Source organism: Pagrus pagrus (genome assembly GCF_965226575.1).
Source record: "Pagrus pagrus genome assembly, chromosome: 21".
Classification (NCBI taxonomy): domain Eukaryota; kingdom Metazoa; phylum Chordata; class Actinopteri; order Spariformes; family Sparidae; genus Pagrus; species Pagrus pagrus.
The window spans coordinates 3,578,015-3,603,882 of NC_140208.1; the positions used below are offsets into that span (position 1 = coordinate 3,578,015).

At 44.4% G+C, this 25,868-nt stretch overlaps 1 protein-coding gene across 1 annotated transcript in view; it reads left to right on the top strand.

The window, feature by feature from the left end:
• Positions 1-2,341: 2,341 nt before the first annotated feature.
• The window catches only part of LOC311250502 (heparan sulfate glucosamine 3-O-sulfotransferase 3A1-like), a 35,651-nt gene continuing 12,124 nt past the window's right edge, over positions 2,342-25,868 (top strand). Inside the window, exon 1 of the mRNA XM_084342229.1 lies at positions 2,342-3,054. Coding sequence (XP_084198355.1) covers positions 2,507-3,054 — 548 coding nt within the window. The 5' untranslated portion in view covers positions 2,342-2,506. The remainder of the gene's footprint in view (positions 3,055-25,868) is intronic.

Sequence of the window (25,868 nt, forward strand, 5' to 3'; positions counted from 1 at the left end):
TTTATACTCTTTATTTCAAATTGTCTGTAGATATCATGTTTGTGTCGTTATCTTGAATTTGTTTGGCCACTTCTTCTGAAGGAAAGGATCTGAATATTCCCTCCAATGTGTCCGATAATATAAATGTTTAATATTATAACTCTCCGTTCTGCATGATGAGATTTTTCAGGACTTTTACTTATTTTACACTTCGGTTTTACAACTTTTGCTTCAGTTAAAGGATCCGAGTGCTTCTTCCACCGCAGATCTTTTGGTTAAAGATTCTCTTCTTTCACATTAATCATGTTTGATTCATCTCGTGACCTCTTCAGGGAGTCGAGACAACAGGATGAGGAACTCTGAAGCTACAACATTGCTGTGAGGTTTCATAACTGTGTGAATACATAATTTAAAATAATCTCTCAGCATTTATGGAAAGAAAGAGGGCATTGTTATTATTTTGGTCTGTGATAAGTATGAAGACATCCGACCTCTGTGAGGGAATGCTGGATGCCATCACGGGGGTCGAGCATCTCTCCAGTGTCACGAAGACAGAGGAAAGACACGGGGTGTGATTTGTTAAATGCGGGACGACCCCCTTTGTATTGTTTCGACAACACGGGGGGACATCTGGCGCCGGCGGTGCAGCCCAGTGTCGAGGTCTCCATCCTCTTTCTGGAGCAGTGAGCTGTGCAGCATTGAAGCACTGCCTGCACATTCTCATGCTAATGCAGAAAAAAGCCGGAGCAGATGTGAAACATTTGGTTCTCTTCTTGTTCACTTGTAAAGAAATAATGTGCCGCGTTATCATTATTTCGCTGTTTTTGTTCTTCTGTCATAAAAAAGGAGTTGGCGGCGGAGGCCATCTTCTTTGGTGGCCCCTCGACTTCAGCTGCATGTGGCAGCGACGTCATCATTCAAAACGTGTTGGAGTGGAAAATTTGGGGGCGATGGCTGAAACAAACATTTCCTCTGTAAGACAGCAGCTTCTGTCTGATGGTGTTTGATTCTTTACATGCTCGAAGCTGCTGACTGAGGTCTTGAGCTTCTCCTATAAAAAGGTGTTTAATTATACTGGACTTAATTCTTGACGTCTTGCACGGCTCTATTTGAACGTACACGTTGCTTTCTAACTTTTTATCTGTGGTGTTTTTATGGTTTTTATCGTTTTATTTCACTTTTATGCCTGTGTAGTTTATTGTTGTGTGTTTGTGTTGTGTAACGCTGGTTTTGATGTGTGCTACGCAAATAAAATAAAGTATTATTGTTTGCTTACGCTGCATGTGTTCATTCTTCTGCACAGGAGACGTTGAATACCATTTAAATAAAGGACTAAATAAATAAAATAAATGTATTGGTATATTTATTTGTGTGTATTAAAGTCTGTCTTTTTTCCACTTTACAGATCATTATAACTTCAGTGGTGGAAGAAGTTATAGATCTTTAAGTAAAAGTAATAACAGCACAGAGTAAAAATACCTCTGCAAGTAAAAGTATGTATTATCAGCTAAATGTACTAAAAGTATCAAAAGTAAAGTATCTGATATATTATTATGTGTAGCAATGTTAGTAGAGCTGTAACTATTTTTCGTGTAGCACCTCACTGTTGTAATCGAGTATATTCAATACAGTTACGTAGTGAAAACAGTTTACAGTAACGCTGTCAGTGTTTCTCGTGGGTCAAGTCTCTTCAATAGATCACAAAATAAATCTGAGCACTCGTGAGATGATTAATGGGGTTAGAAAAGAAGAAAAAACAAACTGATGTGACGTCAATTTGTTTTCTTCTTTTGGACTTTTTTCTAACAAGTCTTTGCCAAATAAAATGTGCCAAAAAAACCCACTCTGTTAGCGGAGCGGAGGGCGGCACTGAGACGAGGCACTCGAGGACGTACTTTGGACTGTCGCGGAAAATCCGACCCGAGTCCTTCACAGAGAAATCCAGTCCAGCAGCTTTAAACAACTTTAACAAGACTTGGATAGACGAGAAATTAAAAAAAACATACATCCCCTTTAATAATGTGTTTTATAAGCTCATCTATGTGATTTTTGTGGCAAATAAAGCCAATTAAAATGCATTAAATTGAAATACTCAAGTACCTAAGAACTGTACTTTAGTAAAGTACTCAGTTACTTTCCATCTTTGTTATTTGACATGAAAATTAGCTCCAATTTGGCTCAGATGTTCTGTGCGTCATCGCCCCGCCCACCTGGACTATCATTGGCTTCCTGTCTGCTCCCCGCTTCATCTGATTGGTCGGGGAGGTGTCCGTCAGGCAACCTTGACGTGCGGGACAAGTTTACAACTGTATCCACGTGCGGCTGGTGCGTCAGGGCATCCTGCACACAGACAGAGCGGACGAGGAGCGAGCTCCATCACCTGTGAGCGGCCTCACCTGTGCGGGCAGCAGGTATCACCCCGACCCCCCCACCCTCTCCTGGAGGAGACAGCGGTGGTACCCACAGTGAAGCCCGCTGTGGATGAACACTCACTTCTCGGTTTTCTTCATGGCGAGGAGACCCGATCATGTTCGCCCAGCATGGCTGTGGCTCCTGCACCGACCACCCGGGGACCGGTATGGCTTTTAGCCGCGTCGGTAGACTGGACCCCCCGGCCAGAGGCGTCTTCAGGAGGGCGGCGGTCATGCTGTGCTCCCTCCTCACCTCTCTCTTCCTCCTGCACTGCCTCACCGAGCGCTGCGGCACCACCTCCCCGGTCAGAGCGTCCTCCAGCCGGGGGCTCCTGCAGGACTTGAGGGCGCAGAGGACTAAGAGGCTGGTGTACGAATGGACGGAACCGGTGGGCTACGGCGGGACCGGACGGGTCGTCGTCGAGCCGCCCGAGGAGTCTCCGGATTTAGTCGCGTCCAGGAAGGTGTCGCCGAGGTTCGCAGGTAAACTCAGCCCGCTCGGGGAGGGGAGCAAGAAGCTGCCCCAGGCGCTCATCATCGGGGTGAAGAAAGGAGGCACCCGGGCTCTGCTGGAGTTCCTGCGGGTTCACCCCGACATCAGAGCCGTGGGAGCGGAACCGCACTTCTTCGACCGCAACTATGAGAACGGGCTGGACTGGTACAGGTGAGGCACTTTATTAAAAGTCAGGTCCCCTGCGTGCTGGTCCTCCCTCATGATGGACTGCTGGTCTGATAAAGATCACTCTGCTCTGCTCATGAATAAATCTTTGTTTAACATCTCAGTGGGCCTAATTGCTGCTGGACGGAGCAGCCCTGTGTGGACAGCCTGTTGATTTATTACGCCACATTAGGTCGCTGCTTTCATTAGATCTTATCTGGCTGCTCGTTTTGTTGCCCATTTTTAGGGTTGACTGGCCTTCAAGTCCAGTCGGAGCCCAAACTGGGACCAGAGCGGCCTGATGAGGCTGGGAACGGAGACAGGGGCAGATTATAAAAGTTGTTGTTTGCATGTTTTCTGCTGAAGCTCTAACGCCTCTCACAGCTACATGTGCCTGCGAGGCTCAAAACTCATTTAAAGTAACTTCAGAGAACAACTTTAAAGTCTTTGATAAGTGTTTGCTCACTTAAAGGTGCATTATGTAGTTTGAGATTGACTGATTTGGTTTTTTTTTTATGTCTAAACAAACTCCAAACTTTGTTTTTATGTGGCGGACCCTGCCACCCTTCTAGCTTCAAACACAACCTTTCTTTTATGCAAGAAAAATTGAATGTAGCCGGAAATCTAAATTGTAAAACAGGATTTTCTTTTCTGAAAAAAAACAAACTGAATGCTTCGATAAATGCTGATTATTGCAAGTTCATAAGACTTAATTAACAAAACTTAATATGAGAATGTTTTACTGCAGATAAAACACAAAAGCATCAGTTTTTGATAATGTTTTCATTATTTAAGTCCCTCAAACTAAGATATCAGATTTTCTCTACATGATTACGTATTTACGATAGCGATATAATCGCAATATGTAAATAAATAAATAAAAAACAAGAAATTCTAGCAGTTGAAACCATCTTTAAATTAGTTTACTGGGTGTTTCTGGTGAATAAATTACCCTCATTAAGTGCAGGGAGGTGGAGCGAGTCTGTTAGCATAACTTTAAAAAAAAAAAAAAAAAGTGTACAGAAAGAATAATCACCAGTGAAAAGTCAACTCATAAACAAAAGCTGCACATCACTGCTGGATGATTCACATGTGTGTATTATTAACAGGATATCAATATCTCAATATTTATCTGCGACACCCCTCAAACTTTTGTCTGTGTGGGGTTTTTTTTTTTTTGCCAAACCTCGGAGGTGAAAAACAAGTTTACGCTCTCGTCTCGGGCTTTTATTGGAGCAGCCTCGGCCTCAGTCTCGCCCGACAGAAGAGAAACTTTGGTGAAACTCTGCTCCCACATTATCACACGTTTGCTCTTCCCCTCACCGTCTCCGTCTCTTACTGTTGGAGCGCTGCTGCTGTTTTTTTTTCCTCCTCCAAGTCGGGAGTTTGTGATTGATTTCATCTGTCACTGCGAGTGTGTGTGAGTGAGTGCTGTGTGTTCACATTTCCACCGGCCCCCGTGGGGAATAATGGCTCTCTCCCTCTCAGTGCTTCTCTGTCTAATGGGGCATTGCCGACATCGCAGCTCTGTTATTAAGAAGGATTAGGGCCATAATGAAAGGTTACCTGAGTGTCCCGGGAGGTATAATTCACCTTTTGATTGAGTTAACACTACACACAGCACCCTCTAAAAGCCCGGAGACAAAACTTTTACTCTCCCCCCTCACCGACAACTTCCCTCCTCGCCTCCTCCTCCTCCGACACCCTGGCTCTCTCCCATCTCCCACTCACACACCTCCCTCTTTGTGCCTCTCTGAGAGTGAACATTCTCTTTTCGCCATCACTCTTTCACACCCTTCTGTTTACCTATTCATCCATTGTGGGGTTTTTATATCCATGAGGGTCCCATCTATCCCGAGGAGTTGCCAAGATTCTCTGGAATTTGGACCGTGCCTCCGAGGACGGACCTTAGTGCCGGTTTCCCTCTTAATGCCGTCCATTTAACAAAAAAAAACAAAACAGGAGGACCTCTTGAATCGAGAAGAGGGAATAAATAACTGTTACAACAACGTGGCCCCCCCCTCCGCTCTGCAGGAGTTCATCTCGTCAGGCGTTCGATGGGAAGCTTTTGATTGAGTCGCCCTTCGTTTGAAGCTCGAGGTCACGCGGAGGTGTTTTTTTTTTGTGTGTGTGGCGTCGCAAAAACAGGAAATCGGTCTGATTGCATCGCTCGTGAAAATCGCCACAAAATCCTGCTGCCTCGGAGTTAATGATGGTTTTTAAGATTTCAAGGCTGCGAGAATGTTTTGAACCTCCTCTGACAGGTCGAGGAACAAACGCGCTGAGAAGTATTTTAAAATGAAAAAAAAAAAACGATCTGTTGGTGTTTGTGCAAAAACAAGGCCAGATCTTCTGTGACTAATCACCGCGTCCAATTTGCTTGAATTATGTGATTCCTTTCATTAGCGACAGTGAATACTTTAAACGTGGAGGCTTCCGTCTCAGGAGACTCTTTGTTTATTGTCGAGGCCTCGGCATGAATCACTCGTCTCTGTCCCCGATGGGAATGTGTGTGTGTGTGTGTGGGACACACTTTCTAACACCTCTAAGCTCTTAATGTGACGTGGCAACATCTCCAGCCTCCCTGTTTTATTTTGTTTTTTTCTCCTTTTCCAGCTTTTTCTCAGAATGAAACTTGCCTGGCTCGTTCTGGGAATTTCCATCAAGCGCTCTGAAACGTCAGTCGCAAACACCCCGAAAGCCATGATGCAAAAAATGTGTAATTTATTGAGGAGGATAAAAAGTGCGGCTGTCACGGCATGAAACATTAGCAGCTTTAAACTTCCACTTTTATGTGTCCAAAGATTGAAAATAGTCGGCTAAAATTCTGACTCACCATCTGCATTTATTCAAGACTTGGTGCTGACTTTATATATTACATTTTTTTAACATTTCAGCAACTTTTACTTTTGAATTTATCCTTCTTTATTTGATTGTCGTGCACTTTTCCGTTCGCAGACTTTCTGCAAAAATTCAGGCCCTTTTGTCAAACAGGAAACCGACACCCGGCCCGGCCCGGTCGCCCAGTCGGTCCGTCAGTGTTACATTTCACTGCACATTTCTCAGCGGTGTATCCGCATAATCGCATACAACCTGTCAGGCTTTTGTTGTGGAAAATGGACACTTGGAGCGAACAAGGAGGTCAAGCACAAACGCTGTGAACTAAAGGCAGAGGTCCACGCTATAGAGGGCTCAGTATTGTGTTTTGGGCCTACTTGGGTTACCGAACGCCCAGCTTTCACCTGTCTAGACCCGGCCGCGGGTTCCCGTTTGAAGTCTGGTCGGATTAGCCTGCACCAGATCTCTTAATGGGTTAATTATCCTTCGTGAAAACATGTTTGACCCGTTAAACACAAAGGGCACCGACTCCGCCACACGCGTATTCATCTCGAGTGCAAACAAACAGAATATTCCTCGACCGCTCAGTCTTGAGAGTCCTTGTAAAGTCGATCAGAGTTGGTGTCGGTGTCTGCCCCTTCAGCTTCCCCTTCGCTGTTTTCCTTCATGCATGCAATACTTGAAACCGCGGGAAAGCAAATGAAAAGAATATGGCTCGGCTAGCTGAAAGAAATCACATTAAATTAGGGGTTTCCCTCTTCATAAAACTGGCCGTATTTGAAAGCACGTTCTGTAATGGTCATAAAAAAAAAAAAAAAGAAAAAGGGTCTTAATCATCAGAGCAGTGACCCAGAGGGGATGTGTGTTAGAAAAGCAGCGGTGCTGATCCGATCTGTATTTTTCGGGGGTGTGTGACAGCGTCAGATGTGAATATATACACAGAACTATTGAAATACAAATCTGGATCCAGATGTAAATGTGCAGAATAACAGCGTGTCTGTGTTTAAATTCCATGAATGCCAGTTTACTTCCTGAGTCGTGATAAACATTTTCAGCTGCCCGCTGGGGTTTATTGACACAACTCCATTAAAGAAGAGAAAGAAACGTAAAGAAAATAAAGTTGTCGAGCACTGACGACGCAGAAAAGCCGTTGAATTCCCAGCGTTTTCGAAACGAGGCCGGCGTCCAAGTTTCTCATGCGTTGGCCGTGTTTGGACTGGGTGTCAATTAATTGTGTGGCAGAGTTTTAAACTCTGGGCCTTGTTCGCTGCTGCCTGACATTTCACATGTCACTCTGGAGTGCGGAGAGGTTCTGGTGGACTTGTGGAAAGCATGACTACAACTTCCAAAATGGGAGAGGCTGGATGTCAGCAGCGAGGATATGACTGAAGAGCTGCGTGTCTTCCAGTAAAGTTGTTGTTGCAGCAGCCGGTCCTGTTCGCTGCTGAAGCTCTGAGCCGCTGGAAATCGGCCATAAACTGTACAACATAAAAAAAAGCAGGTTACAGCGTGCATGTGTATATTGTTTATTGTGCACCATGTTGTCATGACAAAACTGCGACGCCAGCTGGAACGAGAGTCCGGATTTAACAGAGACCTCTGTGTGTACGCGTCCGTATTTATGTGAGCGTGCGAACTGTAAGCACCTCCAGTGTACTTTTGGCGCTCGCCGCTGCCCGTGGATGTAACCCCGCGAATAAAGGAATGACACGTTCCTCTGAGTTTAAAATACGGAGATTGAGTTGACAACAGTTTGGTTTCTTTGCTCCGCGCAGTGTTAGAGCGGCGACCATGAATCATTTCAGTCATTTTCTGGTTCCAGCTTCTTTAAATGTGTGTGTTTGCTGCTCGTCTTTTGAATTTATGACAGTAAATGAAGAGTCTTTGAGTTTTTTGAAGGTTGGTTGGACAAAAGAAGCAATTTGAAGATGTCACAGGGAGATTGTGATGAGCAATTTGTGCAATTTACTGACATTTTTACAGACGGATAAATGTTCTGCAGATTCATCGATGATGAGAATAATCGTTGGCTGCAGACTCTAAAACACTTTGCTTCCCTGTCTGTGTTTGTTTGACCGTATCGGCCAAAAATATGAGGTGCATGTTTTATTTTTTTGCCGGTGTTGTGTGTCCGCAGACTCTGCAGACGCATCTCTGCGGTCTCTTTAGTGAGGCTTTGAGAGGAGCCATTTGTTTGAGCTTTCCTCCGAGGCACAGTCGAGATATTTAAAACAGATTTCCTCTAATTGATCTCTTGATTGATTCTCGCCTCCTCTGACACCATATTGGAAAAACAGTGAGCAGAAGTGAAATATTCTGAAAAGGTCCCTAGAAATGACTTTGGATGGTTAATTTTCGTGCTTCGTCATGAAACAGGAAGTTGGAATGAGACTTTTTCAGCAGAGAGAGGTTTTATACACTGGGAGGAGAGTCCTGGTTTATAAAAGCTGCACAACTACCGTCCAGATTTAAATAAAGTCCTCTCCAAAATAAACTCGTCTCTGGCGGCCGGCCTTAACATCTCTGTAATGTTCAGCGCTTCACAAGAGAAGGGTGGAATTTCACAATAAAAGTCAAGTGAAATAGTACACCGAGTAGAGCGGCGACGATTAATCAGTTAGTCGTCAGCTCTTAATTTAATTTCCAACGTCCGATTTCTCTGATTCAGATTGTTAAATAGTGACATATCTGGTTTCTTTCCTCCTCTGACAGCAAACTGAATATCCAAGATGTTTGTGGACGTCATCTCGGGAACATTTCTCTCATTTTACGAATCAGTTAATCTAGAAAATAATCAACTGATCCATCGACGATGAAAATAATCATTAGCTGCAGCCCTAACACCAAGTGTACACCAACCATATCTGCTAACATATGAGCAGGTTTGCGGATGGCAGGTGGAGCGGCGGGGTCACGGTCGGGGTTGTAGAGGGCAAACACACACAGCGGACGTAACGTGATCACCAGAGACCTCCTGAGCATGAGCTCCGGGCTGCCTTTGGATTGTGAAAGTGATTATCGGGGAGTATAATTGTAAAACCGGGACGCTCACCTCCTGCTGAAGGCATGCAACCCGCCCATAACTTTATTCCCCCCTTCCTTGCCAACTCCTTGACCTCCGCCGCCCCCTCTGACATCTTTGCATGCCCTTAGCAGCTGACCCTAGGAGGCCCCATGTAGGGGAGGTAGATAGAAGTATCCAAAGTAGTGCCTGTCAGCAGCTGCCCTCAGGCATCCTGGGAATCTGCCCCCCGATGGGTGAGTGAGGACAGGCAGCAGGTGCAGGGGCGCTCTTGCAGACACCACCTGGATCTCCACCAGACGCTCACACCTGACGCATTCACCTGACACACCTAAAATAAGAGCTGTTTGTTGACTTCGAGACGAGGGAGGCTGACTGAGGTACTTTCATGCAAATATTTCAGGCCCTCGGGGGTTCAGGAACTCCAGGAGCTTTGATGAACATGTGCAGAAAGGGGAGTGTGATTGATCTGCCACCCTCAGAGTTCACAATGCCAGCAGATGGTACTGTAACATTAAGATCAGGTTACATTGTTCTTAGGATTCTGTTGTTTGTTCACTTTTGGGTTTCTGTGTACACGACTCGGCAACCGGTTTGACCCCCGACGTATCTCGGGCCCATTCAGCTTAGCAGCTGTCGGTCTCTTTTATGAGGTATTAGTCCATACGTTATAAAAGCATTTATTCTGGGATTCATATTTCAAAAGGAGAGCTTGAGGTCACTTTTTTTTTATTGTTCCCGAGTGAACAGAAATACACTGTAAAGCTGCGATGCACTGCGATCTTTAATTGTTTCTGACCTTTAAGTCTGGAGCTCGGTTCTCTTTTTCTTCCAGGTGATGTACCTGAAGCCGCTCGACCAGTTAAGTGGTTTTTCAGGAAACACCCGTGAATGTCAGCGCTGTTTATTTTCCATGAAAAAACCTGCCAGGTAATGTTTTCTAGCATCGCAGCAGTTCTGCCTTCAGGCACTTAACAAGTGGTGTGACTGAAATGAAAAAAGACAGAATCATGTTTGCAATTTTCTTCCTGTACTGTATTTCTGTTCTTGTGTTTTCATTTTTTCAGTCTTCTTCTTCTTGGCAGTTCAAGGTTGATGGAAGTTAAGTGTTATCCTTCCACAAACAAAGAAAGACTGTAACCCTATCATTTGGCAGCCGGAGAGTCGGGGGGGGCTCTAGACTACAACCGTTTCGACTCTCTTCGTAGAAGCGAACCAAACAAACCGCAAAGCAACCTCCAGAATTCATGCATATCGAGACTTTTTCAGAGGATTTGCCAGAGTGCTTTAGGATTTCAGAAAAACGTGCAGCCAAACCCATGTTATTTGGGCACAGAAGGGGCCTCGGTAAATGATGTATGGATGGAGCATGTACGCGTTACAGCCCTCAGCGGTGCGGATTGGCAGGGTGAACCAACGCCTCAGTGTGATGGATCTCTCTTTCCCATCTCGCAGGCAACAGCTTTATCACAGGATAGGGAGCCCTCCATATTTTTCCACCAGAGAGAAAAGAGACAGAGGCAGACAGAAAAGAGAGCGAGAAGCAGAGCGATGGAAAGCCTGGGAACCAATAAAAAGAAGGAAGCCCTCTCCTCTTGGGTCCTCCATTTTCCGTTCCAACCGTGGTGTTTTCTTTAAAATACTTTAGCCACATAATCATTTGTTTTTTTGGCACACATCTCTGTCCTGTATTTCAATTCCCTGTAATTTTTGAAAAACATGTAAGTGTTTACTACTCATGAAGCTGGAGGTTCGTCTTTCAGCCCTTTTACTTCCGTTCACTCAGCGGGAAAGTCTTTAACTCTTTTCCAGGGTCTTTTTTTCAGGCTTGCTTCTCGCTGCCTCGGTGCTTAAAGGCATGGACTCTCTTACCATGTGTGCTATCTGCAGCTGCCTGTGTGGTGATAGGATGGCACCAAACATCCTCTTTTTTTTTTTCTTGCTCCATCGGGGCATGGCCAGTGCCAGTCGCCTTGGCAGAATCCAAACTACAGACATGGGAAGAGGCCATGCCAGACGGCACCTCAGGCTCAACCTCTATTTGACTGCCCAACCTCTGTCTCCATGCAAAAAAATTATACTGTCGCTAAGCTGGAGGCGCAAGTGTGTGTGTGTGTGTGTGGCTCTTGGAGTCCAGCTGAAATGAAGGGATTGGCGTTTTTCTGGCACGCTCGACAAAGAGGCCAACACATTATTTCCTTCAGATGTGATTCCCGAGCTTTTCAGCACTTCCACGTCCAGCGTGTTTTGTGTATTCCTGCTAGATGACGAACAAAGAGTCGCACGGCGGCGATGAGGGGGAAATAAAACATGCTGAAGATTAGGGTTTGGCAGCGCTGCAGACCGTGACCAGAAATCCTGCACAATTTTTTAAAATAGCTAATAATGGAGGTGGTGAACGGAGAGAGAATGACAGAGCGGCATTTAATCTGCCTTGAGAGCTACTTTACTCAAACAGAAGCGCCTGCAGATCCATTGCATGTGCAGCTACCTGGATCCACAAGTAGAAATCCAGCTGTTCAAACAAACGCTTTGACACAAAGTCTATTGTGTCTTGAAATTTTGAAAGGGAAGCGCAGCACAAAAGAGCCATTCACAGAGCTCAATAGCTGGATTTTTTCTTTTGGAAATGATCAATAAAAAAGTATCACTAATATTTCACGAGCTCAAACAGAGAGGGAGCAGGTTCACCCTCGTTCATCAGTCGACTCAAACAAGAGTCGTTACGATCCCGGCTGCTCTATTTTTAATTTTCTCGAACGTTTAATTCATTTGGAGAGAAGACGGCGGACAGCTTTCTTACTAACTACCCCCCCAGAATGCCAGGCTGCCTGATTAAAGAGAGGAATGTGTTAGAAAATGAGTTTGCCAGCCCCGGACCCAGTTTATTGATAGATGGAGTGCAACAGCACAGTCTGCGTCTTTTTACATAAAGATGGAAGAGGGTGATAAAGGGTCCGTGTAGCGCACTGGCCGTGATTGATATGCCCACCGAGGAGTGCAAGGAAGCCACCCAGTAATTCAATTAATCTTAACCTGAACACTAGTAATTGCTACTGTAACTAGGTCTGACTGTACATTAGACAGGAGGGAGATTGCTGTCAGAGGAACATGTCCGGCTAATAGAAAGCAGGAAGGAACATCCTCCAGTTGCTCTGGAGTTGCACAAAAGGGGGCTTCCTTTTTTTTTTTTTTTTTTTTTTTTCCCCTTTCCACCACTATTATCCTTCTTCCTCCTAAAGATGAGGATTTGCATGTTAATGAGAAGGAGCAGGGAACAGATTTCCTTCAGTTATGGACCACTGTGAGAGGAAGTGAGACACCGACCACAGCAGGGAAAAAATTACGGATGCAAAATCTCAGAGGAGCTTTTTTCAAAAAGACACATTCTCGCTATAAAGTTATGTAATCGTCCGTGATGAAAATGTCAATTCATAGGAAGAGTCCTCCATTTTGTGAATTATGCTTATTCCCTTTCTTGCCACGAATAAGATAAGAGATACCTTTCTTATATGAGTGTGTTAAATATGAGGCCATCAGCTGGTAGCAAGGAGACGATGTAAGATTTTATCGCAGATGTTAATAAAAAACACTTGCAGTGAGCCGATCAGGGTGAATTTTCATTATTGGGATAACGTAAATCGAGATAATTTAAAAAGCTTGCTAACGTACAGTCATATATCGGTTTACTGATTTATTTTGAATTGCCAAAGCAGGTCACAGTGGATGAAGGCACAGCTGGCACCAAAAAGGGTTAATTGTTTTTGGACATGAGGTGAACAATAGTCTTTATCCTTTATTATATATATTATCGGTCCATATTGGCCTATCAAAGATAGAACAGTATTGAAATATATGTTGCCCGATATGAAAATCTTTTTTTTTCAGTATATTTACTAAACTCACGGTAAATTTACGGTTTCATACCATTTATTGCTAAACTGTAAAATATCCTGCCTCCATTACATATCTTTGTCACAGGTGTTTGATAATCATTGCAAAGTATCTGATTTTTTAATTCCTAATATCGGCATCAGCCCTAAAAACCAGCTGTCAGTCTGGCTCCGATGTAAAGTGATCCCAGTATGGCTTACTGCCATTTTAAGACCATTTTAAACCTATTTTGATGATTGTCGGGTTAATATCGTGAATTGGGATAAATCAGGATAAAAGTGACTTGACAGCAGCTGGTTGTCGTAGACTGGAAACAAGGAGAGACAGCCAGCTAACAATCTGTCACTACTCACTGCTAAACACTTTATCTCACCTGTTTAATCGCCCAAATCCAAAAAATGTCTTGTTCCATTTGTTTTTGTACGAATTATAAAACCAGATGTAAATCAGTGAGCGTTAAAGGTGCTGGGAAGCAGGTTTTGTTACCTTCGGCCGGAGCCAGGCTCGCTGTTTCAGGTCTTAATGCTAAGCTAGGCTAACTCTAATATTAATGTACAGACATAAGAGTGATATCGATAGTCTCATCTAACTCTTGGCATGAACTACGTAGTGAAACATGTTTTGTGCTCAAAGCCACATTTCCAAATCCTCAGCTTCACTCTGCTTCTCATCAAACACAGGTGTCGTCTACACCGGCTTCCATAATCACACCAGCTCATTGTCTTTCAGCTCTTTTGTGTCTATTGAACTCGGTAAAACAAATGATTTGGGACTGTCAGAAATCCTTTGAACACACCCTGAGATATTGATCCTATTGTCTCATGTAAGAGGACAACAGTGGTCTGAGGGTGTTGACCCGAAGAGACAGGAAGACAGGACTGTGTTTATGTGCCGGTTTTTATGCGTCCTCTGGAAACTGGACACCTCGAGAGCAGCGGATAAATCAAGTTTACAGTAAAATCTATTTTTCTTACCCTCCTATGTCCCATTCTTCTGCCACACCTATTTCTTCTTATCAGCTCGTGTCCTGCCCCCGTCTGAAAAAACATTCGTTCCTGTCAGTGAGTTTGAGCCGGATCACCGAGCTCCGGTAAAAAAAAACCTGACCCTGCTGCATCGATACCTTGTGTTTCACTTCTGCATTATTGCAGTGGGTTTTATTGACGCAGCTGGCTCGCTCTGGGTCAGTTTGGACGGAGGGTGTAACAACATTGTGGAGCCGGTGGGACCTGACATGAGCCCGAGTCATTTTAACCGTCAAACATGTGGCGGGGCCGGGGGCTCATTATGTCATTATGTTGTCAGGGCGATTGTTTATTCTGACATCCTCGTCTCGGTCGTGGCATCAATGGGAGGAGGAGGATGCTGGACGGACAGATGTGCAACATATAGCGCTCAGCGTCTTCTCTAACAAGGCGGCTGTATGTTCTTCATCCACCCGCAGCTCCCGCCGCCGCCGCCACCCCCTCGAACACGCCCACATCAATTATTAATCCAGCCAATTAGCAAGGCTGCATTATTCACCAGGAAGCTGTGATCACATCCATTAACGGCGCTGCCTCGCCTCATTGTGGCTCTCCCAGGCGGCACTCGCTACGGCCCACAGTCCCCCAACACACTGCACATATTGGACCACCGAATCCGAAGCATATTCACGAAGAGCTTCACGCTCATTTCCTTTTCTTTTTTTAACTTTTCTCCCCCGACAAAGAAACTCTGGTAATACCAGCTGTAATACTATCATCAAAGGGAGCCGTTCAAATAAAGAAATAATTCCCTCGATGTTCGCTGTGCCTGAGTTGGCCCCACGACAAGAATTATTGGTTGACAACCTTCTCTTTCCAAGAAGAAACTTAATTCAACCTTTGAAAGGGAAAACTGTGGTGAACATGAACTGCAGCATCTGATGTTTGAGACCAGACAAGCACCTTCGTTCCTTATCATGTTTCTACTGTCTGTAATAAAGACAGTAGCTTTAACAGATAAACTGACAAATGCACGTGGATTTATTACCATTTTGAAACAAAGGGTTCTGGTAACATATCGTCCTAATCCTGCTCTAGTTGTTTGCCAGGACAAGTTTTACAGCGCCACTGTTGTTGTAGCTGCTCGTCTTACACAAAATACTGATGGTGAGTTGTGATTTAGTCAACAAGTGAGAGGATACGACTGCTGAGTGATCAAACTGCTCTGCACAGGTAGACGCAATAACACCAAGTGAGCAACAGTGAGCGACTTCCTCGGTCCAACAGCCAGAGCTGGTGAATGGCAACTATATTTACGAGGGAGTCTTTTAAGGCAGGGACTGACATGGACACAAGGCGAGTTTCTATTGTCGTATTTTTACGTGCATCTTGTACATGAACTGCGCTGGGTTCGATTCGGACGTAAAAAACAGAAGGCCTCTAGTGTTCGGGTCAGGCTGGGCTGCTGCTCTCTCGGACTCGGCCCTGTTCGGACCGGAGGATGCCGATGCGTTTGAATTTCTTTTGCTAATGCCGATACGGTCAGCTATTTTGTGCCGAACATTGCTGGAGTCAAGAATAAATGTGTTATCATGGTGAATATTAGCATCACAGATTGTGAACTGTGACCTCAGAATGATTAAAAGACATTAAAATTAAAAAGCCTTTCGCTAAATTACACTAAAGATTATGAACAAAACTCAACAACAATATAAAAATGATCCCCATCTCCTCACTGAAGAACCACAATAGAAAATGATGATGCCATCTGTCTTCAGCTCCTGAGGAGGAAGTAATGTTTTCTCTGTCCTCCCACTGGTTCCCAGGGCTCCTGCGAGCAGAGCGCTGATCCTGATTACTTGTCATTTGGATTTATGGACCCTCAAATCTCTGAACAAAATCACTTCCTGTTTTTCCTGTGTTTACCGGACACACGGGCGGGCGGCCGCACGTTTTGATAAAAAGTGATTTATTTTCATTTGCTTATCTGCTTAATTGATGTCCCCGCGGCCTCCCTGACGGCCGTAATTTCATTATACAAACAATTTAGCAGAAGTTTGATTAACACAAACGAGAGTTCGGGGCCTCCGTGTTGCTCCTACACGACTGGAGTCACGCTTTTTCTTCACATTGACTCTGTCCGGCTCAGCTCCTTGCACCTCAGTCATTAATAACCACTCCCTTCTCTCAAGAGACAGTAGCAAGAAAACATTTTAATTACTGCTGTATTCGTCACAATGAAATATTGTTGATTGCGAGACTGCCTCTCGTTAGAATTACATATTAAAAACGTCAGAACGCCGGCTTTGTTTTCATCATCAAACTGTGATTTAACATGCGTTTCACACCCGCCTGACGATGAGGCCAATATGTGGCTGATTTAAAATCCCTGCCTTCAACCAGATTCTCATTATGGCCATTGAGACGCAACTGTATTGATTTTGTTGTTTAGGATCCACCACGAGCATTGATTTATGGCCCATCTGAGACAACTGTGTGTAATTAGGCTCATATAGTCAATGGTTCACCCCGCTAGCGCCTCAGCTGCAGCGCTCCTCATTGACCATTCTGCGCTTTGTTTGCTCTACCAATGTTATGCGAGCGCTAATGGAGACACGCACACGCGCTGGTATGCGTGTATGCATGCACTCACACATGTAAGCGCAGACTGAGTGGCTGTGGTGGGCAGGTCTGGTTCTGACATACCATTTATTACATCATATTATTTTCCACTCAGCCCAGCAGCAGCAGCAGCAGCAGCAGCAGCAGCAGTATTCACTCTCACCGCCCTGTCTTTTTTTTTGCTCTTATGTTTCTTCTCCCTTTTCTTGTATCCAACTGGCTTTTAAAACCGGGTCGGCTCTGGCAGGGCGTAAATCCAGCGGGAGGGATTTCCCCCCTCACCCACAAAGCTTTTACTTCTGGCAAATCGAGTGCCAGCGTGCGTTTTGAGCTCTCCCTGATGAACTCTTGGATGCACATTATAGCAAAAAATGGCCCGTCAGAGGAGCTCTTTGAGTCTCTAGGTGAACGTGCAAACACGCACAGTCACTCGAGAGGACATACCGTTACAGACATATAGCATGTTTGCACTCAACACAGACAAACATGCGCACACTGTACATGTTGATACAGTTTTTATATGCACACATGTAGCAGCTCAGCTGTGACTGCACACTTGTGTACCAGCTCTGGTTGCAGGAGTAAACTTCAGAAAATTCGAATATAAAGAGTTTGCAGCCTGAAACCAAGCCGACCAACCGCAAGATGAATCGGGACTATAAAACATTTGATTCGTAGAAAGAAAATCGGTACAAGACTGTGTGGATGATTATTTAAAGAGTCTGACTTGAAGTGATTTTCACCACTTTCACTCGTAACGTAAACAATTCGATGGTGCGAGCAGTAACTCGCTCGCCAACAAGATTGTCGCGGGTGTGGTAAACATTTCCATCTTAACAGCGAGCTCTACCAGCCACAGAAGTTGCTGTTACACTTCAGGATTGTGGGTTGTGTAGTACTCTCAGTAGCAGCATATACCAGCGTTTTACAATCTCATAGCTCTCGGTAAAGTCTGTCTTGGATGGTTTTGACAAGACATGTGACTCAAGTCAATCGGTCAGAGTCCCAATCAAGTCCCAACTCACTTTTCTGTTCAGTCTCACCTGCAGTATCCGCTCTTCATAAAGAGAAAAGACAAGGTATTAGTACCTGTCAAATAATGATATTATTATACAAGCAAAAAGTATTGCCTCCCCATTATTTTTAGTGAAATACTGACAGCCAGACTAAAAAACTAGAAAACTGAGCTTAAACCATGAAATGAGCACAGACGAGTTGTTCAGGTTCAAGTCGAGTCTCAAGTCATTGATTTGCTGTAGAGTCATCAAAACAGTGACTTGAATGCACATCTCTGGTTACGACATTGTAGCTGGATGGGTTTTTTTCACTTCTGGAGCCTCACTGTTGAGCTCAAGAGGGCTCAGCAGTATTTAACAATGCTACGACTAGGCGACAAAATGAAATATCACCAAAATTTAGCAACAACAGTGTAGGAATGAACAAAATATCATGTTTTTCAATAAATATTTGGAGCCGGACTGACATTTTTTGCAATAATCCCTCAATCGTAGTTATCCAACACATCACAAAGAAATGTAACAGGGTAGTCAGTCCAAAAATGACATCAGAGCACTGAAACAGTAAACTTCACTCAGAGTTTAATAAATTATAAATTACCCCAAGCATCTTTTTCTGCATTATAATCTCGAGCTGTATGAATAACCATCAGTAATGTGGACGGAAGTACAACAGTGGTAAGACACTTATCACGATACATAGACGATATATCGTGTCTTATCACGATAACGGTGTAACATCGATACATTTCGCAGCCCTACACACACGTACAGGTGTTCACGCTCGTAAACTACTGTATGAAACTCATCGCAACACATTTTACTTTTGCTTCAAACCATTTATTCTATAGGTTTACTACATTACAGGCCCCGTAATGTAAATGCAAATGTGATTGAAAAGTGGTTCATAATGGCCTCATTCAACTGTCATGAATATGAATGGCACTAATATGCATTTCGTTTTGCTTTGCTTCTTTTCTCCGCAAATGTGTCCTGTTGAATGATCGTGCACGCCCAGCCCCTCCTCCTCATTGTCTTTTACACTCTATTTATTTATTTATTTATTTTCTAATTGTGATTTGGACGGTAGTGTATTTATTCACACGCGCAGCCTCTCTCTGTATGTGCGGCACATCCGTCATTCAAGCCTGGCAGAGTTTGACTCAATAACAGCGCAAATATCCAGCCATTATCTCTCGGCGGAGTACTCCCTCAATGTTAATGTGTTTTTAGGACGATTACATCAACGTGAAATATTGAAAAATATCCCTCTGATTGATGAGCGTGAATCATCGGGCCCGTGTCCCCCCTCCCCCCCTCGAACAACCCATTTACCCTCTCTGTGATGCTGGGGAGCTGCTGCCTTACATGCAATCACCTGCTCACACGAGGTCCGGGGTGCGGTGCCGGTTTGGTAATCAGACTTAGAACATCGGTTATTGGACTGATACGGGGCGACGAGCTGCGAGGGCCGTGCCTCTGTAATGCCGTACATAAATACGCCGCGGACCTGCTCGTAAAAAGAAAGAAGTGCAACATCCCTCGTGGAGATAACTGTTAATCTATAGCTGTGCGAGTGCCAGAGCCTTTCAGTCAGTCTTTCCAGCTCAGCTCCGAGGCTTAACTGTGTGAACACGGGAGGTACAGCATCAGAATGAGGCGCTGGTTCTTCGATTCATCTGGATATCACAGCAGTGGAGGAAAAAAATCTCACTGGCTTAAAACTGTGTGTCGTATTTCTCTCTCCTTCCTTCGTCACTACAGATGGTGTGGTTGAAATCCTCGTCACGGTATTAATAAGGATATCAAGATGTGGCTAATGTATGCAAAATCATATTAAATAATCACACTGAGTTTGAAGGAACTGTGTTGAATCAGGTCATATGTGTTGGTAGTTGTTTCAGAACATGTAATCACAATGTTTCCGGTTCGTTTCTGGTCGGGAACCTTTGTCTCGTGTCATGAATCGTTCTCCCTCGCTGTGTTTTCTGTCTCTACAGTGTCGTCCTACCAGAGGAGGTGAAAAATCATTTAAAAGAGTTATGATTTAGTTTTCTTTTTCATATCGGCAAAAGTAGAACAAAAACACGGTAAGATAAGACGACCATGCCACGATGAAGTTACAATGTGAAGAGCAGTGGTCGGTTGACTTGAGTCAGATGCAACGACTTGCAAATTTAAGGACTTGAGACTTTCTTGGCCAACGCTAATCAAACACTCAACCTCGACTTGGTTTTCATGACTTGAGATTAACTTAGACTTGAGAAAGATGACCCAAAAGGACCTTCTTTGATTAAATATTTGCATTTTCCAGGTAATTAGAAGTTACATGTATATGGCAGTTCGCAGTCATCCAGGTGATGGTGAGTCCAGTTCTGAAGAACTGAAGAAGCCTCTCGGATGAGAGGTGAAACGTCTTCAAGAAACTGAAGAGAGTCCAGTTGCCTACGATACAATAGCACTTAGAGTTAGAAGTTACGTTTCGTTTTTGAAGCAATGTGTGCAAACACAGACCAGCACACGAGACAGTAATTATGTAATGATTTCATTGTGGCTCAGGTAAAGACACTAAACTATCGTGTCATGATACTTGAATGTTCTAACTTCGACCAAAATATCGATATTGGAGACCATGATCGACATTAAGGGCATCAAAATTCTTGATTCCTATTAAAAGATAAACACAACAAAGCTTGTTCACTGTGAGTTAAGCACACAAGCATCAAAGTTAATGTACCGTTAGTAGTTCTGTGGGTTTGGCAGCGATGCGTCTGTCAACTCGCTGCCAGAGAGGAGAGCGAAAAGGCACAGCCGGTACTGGAGTATCGATACTCTGGAATAATGAGGATTGACAACACTACTATACTATCAAAATAAAGCAGATTTGGGCCGGAGCTCAGGGAAGTCGGGGAGGAATCAGAACCATGTTGCACCAGTAACTCCTCCTGGTCGGTCGGGGTGAAGTGACCAGAACACGCAGTACAAGAAGACTGTCCTTCCCCAGAAATCCTTCCAAAAACAACATGAGAAGATGATTTAAATACAGTGAGTGAAGCAGATCAGTTTCTACATATACAGACGCATCATTTGCGTTGGTGGTTCGTGTCCGTTCTCGTCTCTGTGCTCAAACTTCACTCTCCAGCTCCGGCAGAGCGCCTGTTTTTAGCAGGAGGGGGAAAAAAAGAAAAACCTCCACTACACTATACGCATTGTCCTAACCCCGACAATGAGGTTCTGCCCTGTAATTACTTTCTATTTCTAAAACCATCCGTCTTTGCTCACACAGAGCTGACAGGCTAAAACATTAGCACGTTGTCAGCGGCTCCTCAGACGCCGCAGTTCTCCGTTACACTCCATATTATCTCGCGCCCGCAATCCGGCTTCCCAGATGGGGTTACCTCTCCGCCGTCTGGGGAGGAAGAGGAGGTGTTTTCCTGTTGCACGGCCAGTTTAGCTTCAGCCGTGATGGGGCCTCCTGGTTTTTCTCGCTGGGGGTCTGTTGGATTCTGGGTCACAGCCCGGCCCCAGGCAACCGCTGGCTGCGCTCGAGCCATCCTGTGTCGTTTTTAGCCCCTGTGACATTTTCTGCGGCGGGTCATTTTTCACCTTTTCTTTCGAGCGACAACCTGTTCTCCATCTCGCCCCACCTCGCTGGCACCGCTTACAATCACCAGTGAGCTCATGCAACCGGTGCTGATAGCGTGACGATCTCACACGCCTCGACATCACCTGTTCGTTATGCACGGCGCTGCTGCCTCGACAGAAAACGAGCCGCACAAACTTTCCATTTTCCCCGGGCTATTTATTTAATGGATAATGCAATGGACGCAAAAATGGAAATCACGCATTCGACCATGTCTTTAACCCCGACACCTCCTCCGAACTGCATTCAGTCTCCTTCCCCGGTGAGCGTAATTCATTTTTGGTAACTTGTTATTGCCAAGCTCATTATTTATTCTCCAGGATGTTTTAAAAAATAAATAAATGATGAAATATTTAATGCTCCTCGATGCGACTACAGGAACATAATCTTCACCGTCCTCTGTCTGTGTCTCTCTGGCACTACAAAAAAAGAAACCCCGGAGAGATCGAGCGAACCTGTTTGTAATGAGTTTATGTCAAAAGACGCGATAAGAGGGGAGCATTCATACATGCTAATCTCTGATTCTTGTGCGGTGGCAGGGCGGCGAGGAGGGTGCGAGCTCGCCTGTGTGTGCTCTGTTGTGGCTTTGGCACAAAGATGAGGAAAAGCGATGCGATGGTGCCAGGCGCTTTGTATTCTGAGCCTGGGAGTAAGAAGGATGGAGGGAGGAGGAGGAGGGAGAAAATGAAATGTGTGTGGGGGGGGGGGGAAGGCAGCAGACAGAGAGGAAGAGAGCACGGAGACAGTGTAATCACTTCTACACTCCCCGATACTGCTGCTGTCCGCCTGATGCTTGACTCTTATCCCCCCCCACCAGCCTTCTCTGCACTCCCCTCGCTCAGGATCTCACACCGTCTATCTGCCGTTAGCTCGAGCAAGAAACTCGAGCTCTCGGGTTTTGTACGTGCAGCGCTGGTTTGCTTAGACTCCTAAAAACTGGTTAAAGTCAACTGTCAAATATGTGGCTCTCATTATGTCACAGCTATCGAGTTTCATATGAAAACGGTGTTTTACTGCCTGCGAGTCCTGAGACAAAGTACTGTAAAGAAACAGTAATGCAATTCAGCGCGATGGCATGAAACCGACACCGGCGCTGTGCTGCTGCTGCGAGGCCGGTCCGCAGTGTCTGAGAGTTAAATACAATGATGTTCTGAGTTCACAGGGAGAAGATCTGCCAGCGCTGTTGGCTCAGACGCCACCTGACTAATTTTGGCTCCTCTCTATATATGCTTTGCATTTTGAACAGGACAATGACTCCTTTTCAGAAGTTTGTTCTATTTTAAAAAAAAAAAAACATCCCTGGCGGTTTGCAGTCGGAGCGCTCAGAAGTGTGCCAGCAGACTTTCAACCTGTCAAGCTCTGACTTTAATTGTGCGTGTTGTACGAGCGCGGGGTGGACTTTGAGTGCAGTTGTGCCTCGTTGTTGTATAATCAGGATGTGGATGTGTTTTACCTGCTGCTGCGAGATGGAAGTTGATTTTTAAGATTAAAGCAGATATTCTGGTTCGGGATGCACGTGACATCGTCTCCACGAGGATGATTTATAATGAAGTAGCAGCCACACAACACACACACACACACACATTACAGTCATGCCACCACACCCAGCTCCTCCTCATTGGCTCCTTCTTCAAGTCCAGCTTCTTTGTCAGCCTGATATATCTTATTCCTCTGTGATACAGAGCTCCATTGTTTGTTGTATTAAAGACCACATCTGTGAGCCAACACTGTTACATCTGGTGTCACGTTCCTTCATTTAAATAAACACAGGGGTCGTCCTGCTGCCATAAACAATCACAAAGTGCACCTAAAGGGTATAAATCCACGACTGGAAATAGTCCCCAAGATATTTGTTTGGTTGTTGTTAGATAGAATCGGAATATTATTGAGAACGCCCGACTAAAAACAAGTCTCATATATATTATTGTTGAAAATAGCTGACATTAAAATCTAAATTCACTCATTATCTGCTCCTCTGATGCTGATCCAGAGTCGGGTGAAGTCCACAAAACATTTCTGGAGCTTCACAGCAAAACAGCGTTGCAGCATTCTGCTAAACACTTGAAGTAGCTGGAGACTTGTCTCTAACAACTGAAAGAAACATATAAAATGGCTCCAACATCTTGTTCGGAGGTCTTCAGAAGATCCCAGATTGGTTTGAGAAGATGTTCTGTTGTTCACTGTAGCTTCTAGGCTAAAAGCGTCAGCATGCACCTGGTCTGAAGAAGTCGGGGGCATGAACTTCACTGTTAGTCGAGGTTGTAAATAACGTCTCATCAGTTTCGGGGCTTCAGGAGACGTAGATGAAGCTGGAGGAGCTGCTTCACCAGCTACTTCAGTTGTTTAGGAGAACACTGCAACTCTGTTTTACTGAGTAGATGATGACTGAACCTTAAATTTTAGAGTGACCTTTTCCTTTAACTGACTCACTGAAGATTTACATCCTCAACTAATGAGCTTGGGGGGGAACTCAGGAAGTATTGAGAGATGAACTAACATGTTTTTAGTTTTGGTCTTTTCATGGGGTGTCCTGACAAAAGAAAACAGAATATTTATCTTTACCATTAACTTCTTAAATGGCTCCTCCCTTCAGGTTACCATGACAATAACTCAGTCATTTTTAACAGGAGCTTCCCGGCTGGATGCTCGTCTCCCGTTCTGGTGAAACACAAACCATGGCGAGTCCTTCTCTGCCTCGCCTCTTACAGTCTAATGGAAAACAGATGCAGAGAAGCAAGAAAACTGCTTTAAAAAGTGTCTCTGGATTGTTGATTGTCGAGTTTGAAATGAGCTGTAATTTATCAGCGCCAACGCCGTCTCTGGGTGTTTATATCAGGAGGGTTTAATGGAGCAGAGCTCGATAAGGACACGAGCCGCACTGACGCAAAGAGTTATACCGTTTTTAATGCGAGACGATAACAGACATGCGTGTTGCTGTGGAGTGATGCTGTACTGTAACATACTTTTTAAACACACTTTAAGATCGTCCCGAGAGTTTAATGACCAAGTGCTTTTTAAGCTTGAATCTGCTCACATTTCATTGAAAGCTTAATCACTGATTTTACAACACTGAGCCTCCTGGAATACATATTAGATCATAAAGGAAAATGGCAGAACAGACAAGCTTTCTGCTCTGCCATCAGGGGGATAGAAGAGAAATCTCTAAAGAAACACCATCGTGTCCTCGTGGAGCCGTTCCTTCATTGAAGCTCCCAAAAAAAAATCTTTTAAAGGGAGGAAAATATAAAAGTGCAGCACACACAAAAGGCTGAACATTTGGGAGTGTTCACCCCAATAAAAAAGAGAAAATGTCAAACGGTTTTAAATGTTTGCTGGTGAAATCAATATGAGCGCGCTGAGCTGAGGAGAAATGTTCAGGCATGCTGCTTCCAGCGTCTCTCAGTCTACAAAGACGAGGAGGAGGCAGAAGGGATTGTCTTTTTTTTTGCCAGCCCATCAGTTTGTGTTTGTTGACGGATCTGAAACTGGGCTTTAGTTATCAGACTTATTATTTTTTTTAAATCACAAGCTTTTATGTCTTCTGAGCTCTGATATTTGAGTTGCTTCTTCTTCTGCTCTCAGCGGCAGCAGTCAGGATGTGTGCCAGCAGAGATGTGGCTCATAACACTGACAGTCTATGTGGCATATTCAGCAGACTGAAATGTTTATATTGAATGTTTCAGCAGCTTGAAAATCACCATGGTAATGGTCCCAAAGACAAAAGCCCTAGCCTTTTGTCATGGGTAATTATCGCAGAGCAGTCCCCTCAAAGCTTTCCATTTGGCTCCGAACAAATTTTAATTTTTGCTCTCATGCATTTGACACACGGCTTCTTTTTTTTTTTTCCTTTCCATTTTTTGTATTCAAATCAGGCTTAAATGTAGAATTTAAATACCCATTGAAACGGTTTCCGTTTGAATCAAGTGCTGCAGATTATTTCACTACTAGAAACTATAGAGAGAGAAAAAAGGGATAAAGAGGGCTGCAGGGAAAGACCACTTGAAATGTGTTAATGAGGCCACCTTCAGTGTTCAAGCGAACATTCAGGAAAACACAATACCTTGAAAATGAGCTTTGGTATTAAACCCGAGTTTAAGTGTCTTATCTCGCACGAGCTGTTGAGACCCTAAAAAACTGACTTGGCAGAAAAGAAAAATAGCATTGAAGCCGTTCGCAAAGCCGATCCCACTGAAGTGTCATCTCCACATGCTCTGTCTCAAACTGTAACTCTGAACAAGTGGGTCAAGAGAAGATATGAAAAAGTAATGCGAGCGCTGCGTCTAAGAATCCACTCCACGACACGTACACCCCCATTTGATGGTATAAGACACAATGCAGAGCTGCAGTTTTTTGGGTTATATTTAGGTGTTTGGTTCATAATGTGGTTAAATGGAGCATTAATCACTAAATGCAGAACGTAGCCTCTCATCTCTGTTGGCTTGTTTTCAGTTCGTGTGGGGTTTTACAGACTCTCCAGGCAATAATCAGACTCGGTTCAGCATCTCGGCTACTTCGGACACAGGCTTACTCTCTCAACCCATCACTGAAATGCATCTCGAGTGATCGTTTGTCACATGAAAACCGAGGTGTAAATGTACCGAAGCGGCGTCGCGTACAGATAAAAATTCAATTGCTCAAACCACTCGGGGAGGTGTGAACGAGAACTATCTCCTCGTGGCCACATATGTATTTTTATTGTTCACCTAAATCTCTGTAAAGCCAACAGTGTTAGAGATAAGTAGGGCTTAGTTTTCTCTTGATCTGAGCAGGACTGAGAGAAAACAAACAGCTTTGGGCTACAGGAGAAACCCATGTAGACT